At 36.5% G+C, this 19,079-nt stretch overlaps 1 protein-coding gene across 11 annotated transcripts in view; it reads right to left on the minus strand.

The window, feature by feature from the left end:
• Positions 1 to 19,079, minus strand: part of ARHGAP21 (Rho GTPase activating protein 21) — a 139,131-nt gene that overhangs the window by 27,850 nt on the left and 92,202 nt on the right. For 6 of the 11 annotated variants that reach the window (XM_084867877.1, XM_084867876.1, XM_084867880.1 and 3 more), the window contains exons 8-11: positions 14,295 to 14,324; positions 11,131 to 13,024; positions 1,296 to 1,454; positions 1,052 to 1,154 (exon numbers count right to left, since the gene is read on the minus strand). In XM_084867877.1, coding sequence (XP_084724003.1) covers positions 1,052 to 1,154; positions 1,296 to 1,454; positions 11,131 to 13,024; positions 14,295 to 14,324 — 2,186 coding nt within the window. The remainder of the gene's footprint in view (positions 1 to 1,051; positions 1,155 to 1,295; positions 1,455 to 11,130; positions 13,025 to 14,294; positions 14,325 to 19,079) is intronic. The other 5 variants (XM_084867874.1, XM_084867883.1, XM_084867882.1 and 2 more) reach the window with 3 other exon arrangements.

The raw sequence follows: 19,079 nt of genomic DNA on the forward strand, positions 1-19,079 counted from the left end.
CTTCATAGCTATTGGTCGAACAGTCAAACAGTCGCTTAGGCTTTTATATATGTAGATTTAATTTCTTTATTGTCGAACTGACCCCTCCCCACCTGTACCAACCCCCAACACATGCCCTCATCCACTAGTTACTTTTATGTAAGGAGCTCCCAGAAATCAGAAAAATGAGTAGAAAACATGAAAAAGCAGTTTATAGAAAAAGAAATATAAATATCTTAAATATATTTGAAATGATATTTAATTAATAATAAAAAATTTCAAATTATAATTTCAATATGATACTACTAGGGTTACAAAATAATCAAAAGTTGAATAACATGCTGCATGCTGCATTGGTGAAGGAAACAGCAGAGACTTCTGTACACTGTTGGTGGGAATGTGATTTGGTATAATCTTTATGGAAAGCAACTGACAGTGGATATTAAAGTAAAGTATGCACATACCCCTTCATGTGATAATCCTTTTCCAACCATACTCACATGCTAAATGAACTACGTACAAACAGTCATTTAAGTATTGTTTGTGGGAGCAGAAGGTTAAATCAATCTAAATGTCTATTAATAGAATATAGAATACTGCTTGAATATATTATGATACAACTCTTCAATGGAAAAATTAAACAATCAGAGAAAAAAACGAGTCAAGAATATATGCACTGAATTTTCTCCAAGAACAATGTATACAGCATTTTATAAAAGTAATTAGAATACACACATACATTAAGCATATAAATTGTACATGTGGTTTTATGTAAAGCATAACTCTGGAAGTATAAAAAAGAAATTAAAAATATATATAGAAGTAGACATGGGTGGCTATAGATCTAGACTGGCAGGTGATTACTGATTTTTAAATATTAAAATAAAAATTAAATTTGTATATAGTAACAACTTTTGTTTTATTTGCATTTTCAATGTCATAAAGTTAGAAAATATAAAAGACATCATTAAATCCAATATTTATATACCAAAGTCATGCTAAACACTCATAAATAAGTATTTAAAATAATAATACCCACAAATAAGTATTTAAAATAAAACGTGTGACTTACAATTTTCCATCTTCTCTGTAATCATCTAGGCCCTCATCATATGATTTTGATCTTTCTGTCTTTGAGTTGGGCTGGGCATCCAGGCTGGAAGGTCCAACAGATTCTGGAATTAAAACCAATATTTAGACATTTGCAAGTAGTTTGTAGATTCTTTTACTGGTGAAAAGATCGCAGTGTGTCATTGTATTCTAAATAGAAAATGGAAAATGAGAGATGGTTTACATAAGCACGCATTGAAACATACCCTGGTCATGGGAGAGCTGACGTCGAATTAAAGGAGCTGAAGTTGTAAGGCTGGGAGGGACTGTTGCTAGAGAGGGTGCTTGAGAGGTAGAGGCTGAGATGACAGCAGAAGCAGGGATATGCGCAATATCATGATCAATGCTAGGGCTAGTTGGTTCATCTATTAGATAAAATAAAAATCGAAATGTTGAATGACCTGATTGTTATTAGTAATAACAGTAACAGAACAAGTAATCAATTATTATTATTGAAAGAACCAGATAAAGACTTTAACATGACCAATAGAGTACCAATAAATGACATATTCATCTGTTAAAAATATACAGTTATTATTCTAGTATTCCAAGTATTTCTGAGAATACGGTATAAGAAATGAAATGAGTTGTTTCTTTTACTTCTATCAATCAACCAGCACCTTCACTAACTGATAATCAAGATACCAAAGTTTATAGGTATTTAGAACCTAAATCTACTAAATCAGAGCAATCATATACCACCCTAAATTCCCCCCCCCCCCAAATTTTAAATTCATTGAATATTATCATTTCAGGCAGCTAAGCAAGGTGATTGATTGGCTGAGGCTTCAAAGTATTAATTTATAAAATTGTGCCTTCTCCCCACCACTACACTTAAGTATAGCTTCAATTTTTGTAGAAAAATAAGGAAGTACAATATGTAGCTGGCAGAAGAAGGTATGCATTATCCAGGTCAGATCTATGGATGAAATTTGTGCCCCTCCCCCTAATTTCATATGGTGAAACCTAACCCCTAATGCAATGATATATGGAAGTGGAGCCTTCAGGAGGTGACTAGTAGGTGGTTAGGCTCCACTCCCATGAATGAGATTATAGTGACCTTCTAAAAGAGACCCTCAAAGAGCTCTCTTGCTCCTTCTACCATAAAAGAAAGAGGAACCCGGTCCTTAACTGACACCGAATCTGCTGGTGCATTGATTTGGACTTCCCAACCTCCAAAACTGTGGGAAAAAATTTTTTGTTATTTGAGCATCTCTTCTGGCATTTTTGTTATAGCAGCCCAAACAGACTGAGTCAGCCTCTGCTAGTTAATTTGTCATTTCAGTGAAAATAAAAAAAGAATGTAGGCCCTCACTCAGGAGAAATCTCCATTTGCTCCCTTGTACCCTTACAAAAATATAAATATTTTAGGTGTTATAAATTTTAAGCTTCTCAAAAGGCCATCATGGACAGAAATGTATATGTGAATGCACATATATGCATAATAACAATAACATATTAATAGTGTTTACTAGGTATCAGCACCATTCTGAATTCTTTACATATATTACTTCAATTCTAATGACACTTTATGATCTATATTATAGATTGTTCTATAGAAATAAGTACTATTTTTAAAAACAGAGATAGATAGGTTACTTGTATAAAGTTACCAAGCCAAATTGGCAAACAATGGTTCTGGTCAAAATCCTCATTCTTGTGAAAATTTCAGTCGTTGAATTTCTAATATTTTAGGTCAAGAGAATGTAACTTAATAAGATGCAAGAACTATAGTTCTTAAAATAAATGCACCAACCCTTAGAAAATCATAATAAAACCCTTTATTTTTTATTTATTTTAAATATATTTTTGTTGATTTCAGAAAGGAAGGGAGAGGGAAAGAGAGAGACAAACATCAATGATGAGAACGAATCACTGATTGGCTGCCTCCTGCTTGCCCCCTACTGGGGATTGAGCCTATAACATAGGCCTGTGCTCTGACCAGGAACTGAACCGTGACCTCCTGATTCATAGACTAATGCTCAACCACTGAACCACACCAGCCAGGCCATAATAAAACCATTTAAAGGATGTAATGATGAAATGAGATTTTGATCCTGTGATTTAAAAGGTCAAGTATTTTAACTTTAACCAAATCCTAAGGCTGTTCTATCAGCTTAATGATCAACATCATAATCAAAACAATAATGTTAGAAAATTCTAACATTTCCATTTTATGGCTAAAAAATCAGTGAATTCAGACTATCATCAGCTATCAGAGCCCAAACCCGAACCACGCGGGATGTGGGACTTCACAAGTCTCTCTCCTTCTCTCTCTCAAATCAATTTTTATAAACTTTTAGGCAAGAATGTTTAAAAATAAGCCACTAAAATATTAACATGTGCTTCTAATCTTTGATCAAGGATCAAGGGACAACCCTCTGCAGACTCGCTGAAACTTTTACACAAATTAAAGAGTTCTTGAAGCAGTAAGTTCTGTTAAGTTACATCAACTGGTAAGGGGGTGCTATCACCTAGTTCAAATATCCTCATTTTTTTTAATAACAATAATTCAACTCATCAGGTTTTTAATTAAGACCGAGCATCTTTAATAGCCAGCTTAATAAACATACATTTAAATTAACATCTGGCTTTTTGAAAGCCATTTTGGGATTAGTATCTTTCTACTAGATAGATAATTTTTAAAAGGTAAAAAGTTGGGAGAATACTTTATTCATACTTTACATGACCGCATGGCAGTTGGTAGTGAAGTAAAGAGAAAGGAGTTTTAAGAGGACCTGCTGTTATAGCAGGAATTTGAAAGGCAGGTGATGAAACAAGAACAAAAGCAGGAATGTGTGCAATGCCATGGTCAGCACTGGGTCTAGCAGCTCATCCACAAGGTAGGATGCATCATATTAACACAGCAAGTGCTCTAAGTTCTAAAAGGTCAAGTGGAAGTATTGCTTTTAGATTTGTCACAGATGACAGGTTATAATTACTGCTGAATTTCTGCAATCCCATAGATCTGAGGAGGTAACTTAAGATTTCATGGGTTTGTGTGTATGTGAGGACGCCATGTGTGTATGAAAATTGACCCAGCGTGCCAGCTGACAAATACTGCAAGTATTTATTTCAAGAAACTCAACATTTACTTAAAAATAACTAAACGCACCAATTTCACTAACCAATCTGTAGAATGATTTTCATACATAAAATAAGAAAGCCACTGGGAATGGGGAAAACTGAGCAGGAAATCAAGAGGATTAGATCCTATCTGGTTTGACTTTGTGAAGCCACTAAATTTTTCTGGGTATTAGAATACTTACCTATAAAATAAAGACATCAGACTAGGATTATCAGAAGGTTCAATTCTAGTTCAAGAGGCTGACAATAAATCCACTAAGGGTGTAAAGTTATGTTTATTTTATGGAACAATATAAAATCCTTCTATGTTTTTCTAAACAAGAGATTTGTTAGGGGGCTTTTGTGGTTTGGATCTATTTTAAAAACTGACAGATGGCGCTGAGAGTGTAGTTACTATTGGATCTATTTTCAACATTAAAGAAATAGCTGAAAATCCAGAAAAGCTACTTTAGGGAAATAATTCCATAGTTTTTATAAATGCAAAGTTTAAAAAAATTATTTCTCTAAATAAATAAGCTTAGTATTCTATAAAGTGTGCAACAGATAAATTTGAAAATTTTTAATAAAAGTGAATGCTACTATCAAAAGGAAGATAAACGAACTGCTAAATTCATTCTGCAGTGAACAATTTATTTATCAATCTTGGAACAAATAAATTTATTTAGTGAAAAGATACCAATTCAAGCTTGGGAAATCTGAGCTGAGAATGGTGAATATTAAATTCACAATTATTTTTTAGGCTAAGATTTAAAAGAGAAAAAGACAGGATTAAAATTTAACAAAGTTTTAGAGCATTGTCAAAAGAATAAGCAATGTGGAACCAGCAGGTCACCAACTCTGTCAGTTACCTGCTGAGAGATCTTAAGCAAAATACTTAACACTCCTTATCCATAACGGATGTTATTTATTCCTGACCTAAATTTTCTACCAGGTTATCTTAAAGATTATTGCATGAAATACTTAGTAGATTATAAAGTACTACAGAAGTTCTGAGGTGTGTTTTTCATTATTATATTAAAAATTACCTCATATCACTCAAATAATAAAAGCAAAAATCTCTAATAACTATTTATGGTGTCAGATGGGCACTAATTTATTGGGCTGATAAGTTAGTAAGTTATATGTCTAATCATGGATTGTACACCTAAAACATATAATAGTGTATGTCAACTTTAAAAGAAAATTACTTAAAGTAAAAAATTTCAAGATAAAAAAAGAACCAATGAAATCACAATTTTGGGAAAAGTTGATACATGAAAAAATTATAAGAGGTAGAATATAATTTTTCTCTTTATAAATTTGTTTTGCAAAAAGACTAAGTATGTATTTAATATAAAAGAGGGTCAGAGGTGCTCACTGCATACTCTTACAATATCATTGTTGGCAATGGAAGACTAGAGCTCTTTAAGGTGGTAAGTGTGGTGTAAGATGATAGTCACCCATTTCCATTTCTTTTTTTTAAAATTTTATTTTATTATTTAAAGTATTACAAATAGTAGTACATACGTCTCCTTCCCCGCCTCCCATTGACCTTCTCCCAGACTCCCCCACCCTGCCTCCCCCTCCCAGGCACATGCCCATTTCCATTTCTTGTGGGCAAATTTCAAATAGCTAGGCTCACCTGAGTAGACACTGTCACTTACAATCTTTAAAACTTCTAAATTGGTTGAAAATGGCAGTGCCAATAAAGCTACACCAATCTAATTCAATTTTAGTTAGGTTAACAAGGAGTATTAGAAATAGCCCTCCTCCCTGCCTCCCCCCCCCAAAAAAAAAAAAAAAAAAAAAAGGGAAATAAATTTGAGATGACTTCTGGGTATAACTAAAATAGCTATATTTTCTTTACATTAATAGTTAAGAATAGTATAAATGTACAAAGTAAAGATTGTAGAACACATCTTAATATTTGTGACTAAATATCAAATCATGAACTCATTATTCATTTTGATTTTTGTTTACTTGCAAATGAGGTTGAAATTTGTTTTTAAAACCTTCCATTAAGCTTTAAAAAGTACATATGTGAGTGGCTGGGAGTAAACAAAATACTGTAGGTGACTGATATTACCAATTTAAAAAACAAATAAATTGGTTTATTTTCCAAATTTTTTTAAGTCTTTGTGACAGGAAAAATTAGATGTTAAATGTGTAAAAATATGGGAAAATCTTTCTGTAGACATATCATTAGCTCTTATTATAGATAAGAAAATAAAAGAATTAGTTCTATTATCTGATATTTTGGGACTAAAGCCACAACATTTAAATGTCATTATTTTTTGCATTAGAGTATGATGTTTTCAAATGAAAATAATTATTAAAATTACAGAATATGATATTCTGGTGTGTGATGATACAAAAGCAAACCTTAATTTCTTTTTTCATTTGAATTTAAATATCACATAAAATAGTGGAGACTACAGACCAATATACCCTAAAGTGTATTTTATGTTGTATTATAGAGAGAGAGACTCTAAATCAGCAGTGGGGGATATCCAGCCCATGGACTGTGTAAGTCCCATGAAATCATTTGGACTGGCCCTGCCAAGGCAACCAAGGTCCCAAGGCAACCAAGGGACTCAAAATTCAATAAATCTAGGAGTTGTTTTCATAGCAACACAAATTTAAGTTAAGTGAATTATATTAAGCGAATGATGTTATGAATAACCAAATGGTCCTTGGCAGAAAAAAAGGTTCCCCACCCCTGCTCTAAATGAAAGAATTCATGGTCAAATACTTCTGAGAAAAATTGTATTACATCCTACCCAGAAAATTCATGATATATAACACATTAATGATTGTGAGAATCTTATGGTTAAGATGAGAAAAATTTGTTTACTATTTAAGCCCAGCATTTCTCAATTATCTGATTATTGGTTCTTCTTCCCTCCTTTATCCGAATGGGATTAGTGTTCCCAGAAAACACATGGGGAAATTACAAATAGTCTCTCTGTTCCATTTCAATGCCAGCATCCATCCCACTAAAATATGTATTTCTTAAAATAACTAGATTGAAAGGAGAAGCATCTATGGGTCAAATAAAACGTTAAAACTCAATAATAAAAGGATTTCAATACTTAATTTTGGAACTCCCATTTAATGAAATGCTGAAAGTTCTTTTGTTGATTGGTTAGTTATGTACCTAACACAGTTACTGGAGCAGATTAATTAAGTACAGGGTGGGGCAAATGGAAGTTTACACTTGTGAGTACATGAGACACAGGGTTTATGTTTGTAACATTAGTATTAATTATTGAATCATTTATTATTATTATAAACCTACTTTTGCCCATCCTGTATTTTTTTGAACTTTGAGATTACAGTAAAAATTTTTTAGTCAAAGAGCTAAAATATTTTCACAGTATAAAAGCAAGTATATTATGCAAAAGAAATGTACTGTTGATATTATGCACTAAAAATTAGATAAATTCTAGCTGGGACCAGTTTGGCTCAGTGGATAGAGCGTCGGCCTGCGGACTGAAAGGTCCCGGGTTCGATTCCGGTCAAGGGCATGTACCTTGGTTGCAGGCACATCCCCAGTAGAGGGTGTGCAAGAGGCAGCTGGTCGATGTTTCTCTCTCATCGACGTTTCTAACTCTCTGTCCTTCTCAATTCCTCTCTATGTAAAATCAATAAAATATATTTAAAAATTAAAAAAAATAAAAAAATAAAAATTAGATAAATTCTAAAACTAGCTTCTTTCCCATACCTTTATTTCAAACAGAATTAAATTTTATAAAAACCATGAAAATGCTATAAAAACCTGGAAGGTGCGCCGGTGTATCCTTGGATAAGATTCACATATACACGCACAGTAAAACAAATTCTGTTCCTAGTTCAGTTCTTTATTCCACCCTAATTCCACTGATACACCATGGTAATCATATGCGATAAGGTTCTATGAGGCTCACAGGAAATAAATGGACTATAGAAGCATTTCTGTGCTGGGGACTTTTTAAAAGTCATGATTTATTAAACAAAAGATATTCACCAGGAACTATGAAGGAGGCTCTAATAAGTACCTAAAGTGGAATCTGATCAAATCTAATCAATGAGCATTTTCATTTGTAATAAAGAAAGTGATTTATTTTAATAATTTTCCTAATCTATGTGTTTATAGAACTTTATATTTTTAGTTAGCCAACATTATCTCCTTAATAACATAATTGACTTTTTTTTTCTGTATTTAGCATAAATAGGAAGAAATATTAACATCTATAACTAGCACACATTTTATTATTCCAATATAATATCATTAATTATTATTAAGTAGGAAGAAATTATGTTGCCAGTATTCTGAAAAGATCTCACAAGCCTTTGAAATATGGCCACAGGTTGTAGGGCTTTTTATGTCTTAGGAAATTGTAAAACAATCATTAGCTCTCAGTTACTGACTATGAACTATGTAGAAGGTTCCCCCTACAGCAAAGTTCTACTATTCTTGAGGTTAGCCTTAAGGGCACATACACTGAGTGGCCAGATTATTATGATCTCTGAACATATAATAATCTGGCCACTAAAAATAATAATAATAATAATAAAAAAAATATATATATATATGTGTGTGTGTGTGTGTGTGTGTGTGTGTGTGTGTGTATAAATGTTAGAGTCTAGGTGCATGAATTAGTGCATGGGTGGGGTCTGGCCAGCCTGGCCAGGGGGAGGGGACATGGGCAGTTGGCTAGCCTGCCTGCTAGTCGAACTCCTGGTTGAGGGGACAATTTTCATATTTGCCTTTTATTATATAGGATATACACTAAGTGGCCAGATTATTATGCGTTCAGAGATAATAATCTGGCCACTCAGTGTATATGGATATGAGTACAATTTAGGTTAAGACTCCCCACAATGTGTTCAACTTGAATAAATCATACTTATAAACAATAAGAAAAATCAGAATTTTTTAAAAAGCTGATTCTGATATATCACCTGGCATTTTAATGGTTCAACAGATTTAAAAAAGTTTACCTAGAGAAGAAAAACTGAAATATTATCCGAAGAGAAGCACAATATATTGTCAAATTGTGAAGAACTCTTCATGAACTTATGAGGTCAGAGAGTAACAATTTGGGTCTTGGCCTCAAAGCAAGGCCCCTGCACCACACAACTTCAGGGGACGCTCTTCACAATGCATCCGGTATAAATGGTGCTCTGTGATGTGGCTGAATCAGAGAAGCCTTCAATCCCTGTCTCTACCACTTACTGTGTGATTTTAGGGAAGTTAGTGAAGGACAGAGAACTGAACAAATGATCTAAAATCCTGGCTCTCATGTAGTTTGTTTTAGCTCAGCAAAGAAACATGTAATAAACAAAAATTACAAAACATACCAAGTGCAAACAAGTGATGTGAAGATAAACAGCTTAAGAGGATAGGGAACTGCCAGGATCTGTGTATGTGTGTGGGGTACCTATATTGGATAGGCTGATTTGACAAGGTAACGCCATGTAGTGAGAGAGGACAAGTCAGGCAGTGCCAGGGCCCTGAAGCAGGACATGCCTGGCAATTCCCAGCTGCAAAGCTGGCACAGATGAAGATGGGATGAATGAACAGAAGATAGGACATGGAGTCAGAGATGGAGTCGTGTTGGGGATGGCCTCAGAGGCCACTGTAGGATTTTCTATTCTATTTTGGGTAACATAGGAAGTAAACAGAGGGTTAGAGTGGCATGATCTGATTTACATTTCTGAAACATTAGTGGCTGCTTTGTGAAGAATATACCTGAGGTGTATATACCTGAGGTGTGTGGGAGCTGACTAAAGACTTGGTACATGTGACAGGTGTTCTAAATTGGGGCACATGCTTATCATTTAGGTAATTTTTCCAAATACATTCCAAGAGTTATTCTAAGACAGCAATTTGACAATGAAGAGGTCTCTTTTTTCAGCTTAATTTATACAAACACTTTAGGAAGTAAATAGCGTTGTTTATATCAGGGGTGGGGAACCTTTTATTCTTTCTGCCTAGGGCCATCTGAATATTTATAACACCATTCTCAAGCCATACAAAATTATCAACTTAAAAATTAGCCTGCTAGGCTGGCTGGTGTATCTCAGTGGTTGAGTGTCGACCTATTAACCAGGAGGGTCAGTTTGATTCCCGGTCAGGCCATATGCCCAGGTTGTAGGCTCGATCCCCAATAGGGATTTGCATGAGGCAGCTGATCAGTAATTCTCTCTCATCACTGAAGTTTCTATCTCTCTCTCCCTCTCTCTTCCTCTCTGTAATCAATAAAAATATATTTTTAAAAATTAGCCTGCTATATTTGGTCAAACATTTAATTAACTCACCCCTAATGTCTTGGCAGGACCAACCAAATCATTTCCCAGGCCTTATATGACCCTGGGCCAGATGTTACCCGACCCTGATTTATACGGGCGATTGATTACTAATTATCAAAACTGCTCTACCTAACTCTTGATTCAGATAAATCATCAGCTAGGTACAATTTGGTTTGTTGAGTCCCTTGGCCCCAGAAAGTGGCAGTTTGTTTCATTTAAACAAAAACTTAAAAAGGGGACTGAATATGTCAAGTCTAAAAACAAAATAAAAGGGGAAAGAGGATAAATACTTATGGCTCTGGTTTTAAGCACAACTTAGAAAATTCAGAAGAAATGCTTTATTTTTTAATATTTTTAAAATTAATTTCAGAGAGGAAGGAAGAGGCAGAGAGAGATAGAAACATCAATGATGAGAGGGAATTATTGATTGGCTGCCCCCGGCATGCTCCCCACTGGGAATTGAGCCTGCAACTTGGGCATATGCCCTTGACTGGAATGGAACCTAGAACCCTTTAGTCCACAGGTTGATGCTCTATCCACTGAGCCAAACCGGCTAGGGCAGAAGAAATGTTTTAAAACCACAGTGTAAAATTTCTGTGCCTGTCAAACTAGAAACACTTTGCTAAAAAGATGTGTTAAATATCGGACATACAGCCAATGACCGACCATAAAGGAGCTCACCTATGAATGGGATGGAGGCCAAGGAGTCAGCAGGCGGGCTCGTGCTGGAGGCCTTTCTTTCCTCGATCCTTTTTATGTGGACCTCTCGGCGTGCGTCATTGGGCAGCCAGCAGGTAGTGTCTGATGCGGCCTCGTGGTCATTTACTGCCAAGATGTAAGACTGATGCCTCAGAGGCTGTGGTGTTTGGCGACCAGAGGGAGGCTTTTCTCTTAGGATGACAGTTTCTTTACTATCTACAGTGTCTGACTGCTCCATTTCAGCCGCTTGCAAATGTACATCCTGGATCCTTTGCGTGGCAGGTGATCCTCCTTCTGAAGTGCCAGAGTTGTCATTCACCTGAGGGGCAGCCTTAGGAGCTCCGGACAGACAGGGGGCTTTCCCAGTCTCCACCTGGTGACTGGGGACGCTCTCAGATCTTACCCGCGCCTGCTGATTCAACAGACTGTTTTGATGCAAGTGATTTACTGGTCTTTGGTCTTTGATAGAAACAAAGGAACTCTGGCTAAAGGATGGTTTTGCGACCTGCATCGAAGGTGCTTTCAGAGAATTACTTCTGACTTTGACAAGAGGCGACCTGCTTTGTGAAACGCCTTGAGGCAGTAACATTCCACCAGTGGTTTGGAAACTTCTGTTTGACTGCGCCGTTTTTAGATCCGGTGGAACTTTTGTAAACTGAGACACAGCTCCCACTCCTCTGCCACCCGTTCGCCTAACATCAGAATTCACAGCACTCGGAGCCACGGTAAAACTGGAACCTCGGAAAGATCTGTGGATTTCTTGCTGCCTGGGTCTTTCGTAAATGCCTCGCCTATCGTCCTGCTCAGTGAATCCACTCCACTTGTACGTCTGTTTCCTTTCTCCATTTGAATCTGGCATTTGACTTTCAGAAGCGACGTTTTCCACGGTTTCCCCCTGTCCTTCGATATAATCCCACGAGCGAGTCCTGTGATTGCTAAAACTGACGGGTGGGGCGGTGAGCGCCCCCTGCGACGCACTGCGAGGACAGAACTTCATCAGCGCGGCGTCCTCCAGCCTCTCCTGGGACACGCTGCGCTGGCGGATCTGCACGGCCTGCGGCGCGCGGTCGTGAGAGGCGCTGCGGCGTCGTACCTGCGAGGTCGTGCGGTTCGGGACCACCTGGTTATAGTCCGCTGTGCTCTGAGACGCTGCCCGTAAACTATCTAATCTTTCCTGAATTGTCCGACAACCCATGTGCAATCGCCTATTATCAATATACTCTTTGTAAGTTTTATAGTTTTTCCAGTCTATGTGCTGATGGGAATTTGGAGAATAATGATTAACAGACACGGAAGGAGAATCCAACGCTTGAGATCTTTTGCTTGAGATTCCTTCCGATCGTCCACTGTAATTGCCAGACTTGAGTAAAATTCCAGAAGGTTCCAACGATCTGGAGCCTGGAGCCTGGTGAATTAGGTGGGCCGTGGGAATGGATGATGGTGGTGATGTGGTTCTTGACACTGTTTTTAAAGAGGGCTGCTCACTCAGGCCATACCTCACCTCCTCAGTTCTGTGTGAGGGAACTGTGTGGTTGTTTCTATTAGGTAACAAATCTACAACCTTCTCAGAAGGTACAATGACAGTCCTCACACTCTCATTGCAAACACACACCACTGTGTTCGACTTTGAGACGTCTGTGGGTGATGGAGGCACTTGTATTTCCATTCTGTAGGCCCTGCTGGGCTGGGCGAGTACTGGGGTGCTGGTCTGCTGTTTGCTGGATGAGGAGTCGGGAGGAGATACTTCCGCTGGCGCTGCCATGGCTGAAGGGGCAGATGGCAGCCAGGGGTAGCAGATTGGTGGAGGCTCGGGGATATTGCGGGCATTGCCACTGTAGGCTTCATTGCCTTTCAGGTAGGCATCTTGAGAATACGCCTACATGGAAATGAGAGGCAAGTGTCATTAAAAATTCATTAAAGGAACAATAATTCCCATTCTGGCAGTGCACTACTTTATTTTACGGTGCCCTACCTTGTTCCTGAGTGGCATTCACTCAAGCATGCATGCAAACACAACGTAAGGGTAACACTACAAATCTAGAAAAGGGCTGATCTCTCAGAAATCAAATACAGAATGTGCAACAAAAATTACAATTGCCTATTTTCTCAAAGGATTAGAAGCACACCAAAAATTTCCCCCACCAATCGGATACAGCCAGACTGCTTCCAAAATTTTCCCCATTCAAGTTTCATGATTTTTCAGCAATCGACAGGTTAAATCTCAGCAAAAGAAGATTCTGATCTTTTGATCAGAATAGAGGTGAAAATATTAAAAATCTTAACCAAACACATTTCTATTTTAAGCACTACTGCTCTCATAAATTAGGTATCTTGATTAATGATTACTGAGTCCCCCAAAATAATCCATTTTGATAAATCAGGTCTTTCAACAACCATGCTAAATATTTCAATATTTAAAAGAGAAAAATAGGCAGGTTTAAGAAAGTAAGCACTTATATTACATAAAAACATGAAAATAAAGGTAACTCACTATTCTATACATAATTCTCATTTTAAGCTCATGCAAAATTCTATTATACAAATTTATTTGGTCTCTTTTACTTGCTATGAGACGTTTCTCTACTACTAACAGGCAGGCATGCAGCTCAAATTATTATTTTTTTTTTATCAATTATTTGTAAAATTACCTAGCAATATATTTTAAAACTTAAGAAAAACTGAAATTAAACAGAGTCTACAAAACAGAGCTAATCAATGCAACTCGTGACTGTTTAGCATCTGAGGCAGCTAGGTGTGGTATCATATTACATATCTTCCTTTAATCAAAACAAGCTGCATTCGAGACTATCATCACATACTCCCTTTGCATTAGATAGCTTGCAAAGCTTAAGAGCAGCCAAAAACACAGCATCACAGCAAAGGACTGAGGAAAGAGAGAGGGTGAGATACTTAAAAAATACAGATGCAGATAAATATCATGTTCTGAAACCAGTTATGCACAAAATTAAAAAAAATTAAAAATAAAGAAAACAATGCTCACACACACACATTCTGCAAATTAGTAACATTAACAATATGGAGGGATTTCTCTAAGCAAACTTATAGTTTTAATCAATTGGCTTGTTACAAATCTCTACCAAACATGACATAAAAAAGCAAGGAAATGGCTCCTGTGCATTTCTTACCAGAGCTGTGACATCCTTTGTAAATTGCAGCTAGCAGAAAATAGGAAAACATAGTAGAAGCTGCTTACTGATATAAAGACAGAATCATGTTGTCACATTGATGCTGGAAACAGCAAGCTAAAAATACGGCTATACTGATTTCTCTGGAAGGTACCAAGAGAGGTGAAGGGCAGTGAAGCATAAAGAATAACTTCAGTATCCTTATGAGCATCTTTTTCTCGGACTTTTATCTGGCTCTCATTTGACTCGCCTACCATTCTTGAAAGCAAAAGCCATCTGATGACATGCATTCCTAACAGATTATTTCCCTCGCTGCGCCCTGCTGTCTGACAGCGTGCTCCGAAGCTTCCCTTCCGCAGGAGCAACATTGATGTCCCTCATTTCCCCTGAGCGGCTTCCATCTCTGCTTCCAGATGACGAAACGAACGCTCTATTATGCATTTAAAATAGTACAATCCCCTCCTTCCCCTGTACATCAGAGCATAACCACGAGCAAGTGGGCTGACTGCAGCTGCTTTTACACCATGATTTTTGGGGGGGAGGGGGGAGAAAGACTGTTTTATTGAGTAGGTTTCACTCAGAAATTAAGATCTTTCAACACTGAACCTTTTGCCTTGTTTCATTATGGAAATAAGTACTGATTGGGCAAAAAAACATTACTTTCAGAATAACCCTTCTTATAATGAATATTCTACACATAAACTTAGCTGCACTGAGAAATTAAACCAAAGTAGATAAAATACAATATGCATGCCTAATAGTTTTAGTGAATGGACATAGTCAAAACATATATTTTGGATATGTGCACTGAACCTATCTTTTTAATGCTGATTATATTCACACCAATACTTTTCCATGAAAGGAAAGCTGGGCTCGAATGAATGAGCTCTCATGTACATTATTCCCCACGGCGTGTTTGTGCAGTTTTATTAGGGATCACCGGAAAGGGGGCGTGGGGCGTGTTCTCTGCGGTCAGTGATGTAGGGGAAGGTTGGCTGGTTCTTGACTTCTCAAGGCCTCTACACTACATTAATACACAATGCAAAACTCATAAGGAAATTACAGGCTTCTTTGGCCATGGAGCCCATTTTCTCTAGGGGTTTCACATGATTAGAATTTCTGCTAGAAAATGCTGTTCTTTTAAAGATACCTCCTTATTCAAATTTGGGGAGGAATATTGACATACTTCAGACATTGCTAAGATTCCTATATAGCAATACTAAACAGGAAATAGTCTATATTTATGGGTCCCCACTGAATTAACAGTAGACTGAATAAACAGGATGTCTTACACATATAGAACTACTGTCTAATGTAAGCAGATATAGTTGCAATTAATAAAATATAATTCATTCAAGAGCATTAGTGAGTTTCTTCACATAGTCTATCACTTCCTAAACACTAAAAATCCTTATCTATCTATCTATTTATCTATCTATCTATCATCTATCTAAAAGTTGCTCATTTTTTGCCAAGACCAAACGGTTTGGCTCAGTGGATGGAGCGTCGGCCTGTGAACTGGAAGGTCCCGGGTTTGATTCCAGTCAAGGGCATGTACCTTGATTGCGGGCACATCCCCAGTGTGGGTGTGCAGGAGGCAGCTGATCGATGATTCTCTCTCATCGATGTTTCTAACTCTCTATCCCTCTCTCTTCCTCTCTGTAAAAAAATCAATAAAATATATTAAAAAAATAAATAAATAAATAAAAGTTGCTCATTTTCATAAAGTTTGAGAACCAATACCATTAACATCCCTGGAGAAATCAGCAGTGCCCTAAGACCCTTATAGATTAGTATTTGTTCTAAGTGGGTCATGGCCACACCTAGGAATAATTCTGGAACTTCTATGGTTATTTTGAAAGGTGTGGTACAGACACAAATTAGCTTCCAATAAATTTAGGGAAGTAAATTAGGAATAGACAATATGCACTTTAAGGAACCCTTCTCTCCCAAGATGTCTTTAAGTTCCACCAGAAAGCAAACACCTGCTAAGGAATGCTTTAGACTCCTTCAAAGAGGAAAGTATTCACCAGAACTTGGGCAAACACTGGGTGGATCATCTGGAATGAATTACAATACACAACTCTTTGACGTGAACATGGAATACATTGATAAGGTTTTATATTCTTGAAACAGAACTAAAAACTCAGTAACATGCTCATAGCTGTGACTGTGGAACACTTTCCCTTGCGTACTTCCCTACACGACTTTCATTGAGATGTCATGGTCTGACTTATCCATGTTTGAATGAATAAATAAAAATGTATTATTTAATACTAAATAATCCTGAAATAATCTTTCAATTCATCTTTAGGAAAGTTGCATTAAAATCACTATTACCATACCTATGAAACTTATACCATCTAATAAATGATAAAAACAAACAACAAAACAAGAAAACTCCTGCAGAATACATAAGCTGGTAACAGTAAAATTCCTGCCTGCCATTTTACTTTAACATGCTGACTTATTAAATTAATGCTATTACCTCTGAGAAAAGCAAAAATAACGACATGTCTGTTTGTATAATATAATATATACCAACCATGCCACATGGGGTGTGGGAGGAGGGGAAGGGTGGGTATTTTATACCTTTGTAAATTATTTGAAATTTTTCTAACAAGCATGTACTATTCTTATATTATGTAAAAACAGATTAAAAAAAAAAAAAAAAAGCAACTGCTACAAACTTGCCAAATGTGAAAAAATCCCTCCAGAAATCCTACTGCTGTTTCTCTTACTCTAGGCAGTACCACCCAGATTCACACTTGACCAATGAATTATCTTATTTTGAGAAGAATATTCTACTGATTATAAAACATATTAAATGACTATTTTGAAATTAATTATTTTCTTTCAAGTGCAGTTTGCATTCATTGTTATTTTGTATTGGTTTCAGGTATACAGCATAGTGGTTAGACAATCATATACTTTATAAACTGTTCCTCCCACTATTTCTAATACCCATCTGGCACCATACATAGTTCTAATAAATCTAAAGACAAACTTGGGTTAAATTACATTTTTAAAAATATATTTTTATTGATTTTGTTATAGAGAAGAAGGGGGGGAATAGAGAGTTGGAAACATCAACGAGAGAGAAACATCGATCAGCTGCCTCCTGCATACCCGTTACTGGGGATGTGCCCGCAACCAAGGTACATGTCCTTGACCGCAAATGAACCTGGGACCTTTCGGTCCAAAGGCCGACGCTCTATCCACTGAGCCAAACCATTTAGGGCTAAATTACAATTTTTAATTTATATCATATCTCCATGCAGTGGAAAACAGAGCATTGGACTCAAAGCTCAGGTGTGAGTAAGAATAACAGCTCTGAACTAACTAGCAATATGACTGTGATAAGCCGCCCTATCTCCCCTCAGTAACCAATGGCAGAATAAGACTTGTTTAGTTTAGAGGTCAGGTTTTAGTTTCTGACCGGCAGGGTTTCAAATCCTAGTGCCATCACTTCCTGCCCTGTTACACTAGAAAGGTGTTTCACCTTGCTATGTTTTTAATCCAGTCCAGCACCAAATAGGCTCAAAACGGCCTGGTAAAACATTAGATATACACCCAAGAATCTCCACAGCTATCGAATCTGACCAACTCAAAACTGAGCCAAATGCCTAACAAAATATCTTGAGGCATCCACTGAAAAAAATGTTGAGATTGAGTTCTCCTATCATCAGTCTACTCAAGAAAGGATTTCATTCGGCCAGCATTGCTGTTTAGGTGACTTGATGGATGGTGGCTATTTCATTCACACAGAGCTTTGATGTGTGAATACCATTTTTTTTTTTTAATGAAACAGGAAATGCTTCTTGTTTTGAAACAATACCTTACAAACATGAAACTAAGATATCACAATCTAAAATATCATTATAAAATAAACTACTTATCATTAATCCAGAAAATATATGTTGGTTTAAAAAATTAAGCTGCCAGGTACAGGATTACTATCACCAGCACTAGTTAATAACATAATAAATTATTCTTCACTTTACTTCATTCTATCACTGTCACCTGTAAATTATGAAATTTATTATTATTATTATTATTATTATTATTATACCTGTCCTTACATGAGTCAAGTTTTAAACCAAACTACAGTTTCTCTGTTCTCTCAAAGATGAGCCTGGTACTTCTAGAACAATGTGGTCCGTATATCACTTCAGGAACAAAATTTCATGGACACACCAACTTGCCTACCCAAGCAAACATATACAAATTATGATAGGCTTCTTCCCTTGGGTAAATAATTCTTACAGTGGCTGAAAAATGGTCATGTTTACTTTTTATTTACAATAAATGTTCAATCTCATGGGACAAATACATCTTTACAAAGTATATATTTGGGATACCAGATTTAAGACTACCATAAATATTTCTGAAGGCCCCTCATAGAACTTTTTAGCTTTAGAATCTGTCAGAAGTATTTGTAATGAGCTTTTTTAAAATCCCACATTCTTTTTTTATTTGTTTGTTTTGTAATAGCGTGGAAAAAAATAACACTTATAGCTATTCCAACTAAAAACATTTATGCAGAAAAGAAATTGCCCCGTACTAATGAAACAATGCATAGAGTGCATTAATTATATACACTCCTTCAGTTTCCTAATGAATTATAGTACATCTAAGTGTGAATAAAGGCTGTGTTTTTGAGTGAGATTTTCTTTTATTATTAGGGGTAAGAGCTTTTAATATCTTATGGTTGCCGAAACCGGTTTGGCTCAGTGGTAGAGCGTCGGTCTGCGGACTGAAAGGTCCCGGGTTCGATTCCGATCA

The sequence above is a fragment of the Pipistrellus hanaki genome (assembly GCF_964339955.1).
Source record: "Pipistrellus hanaki genome assembly, chromosome: 1".
Lineage (NCBI taxonomy): Eukaryota > Metazoa > Chordata > Mammalia > Chiroptera > Vespertilionidae > Pipistrellus > Pipistrellus hanaki.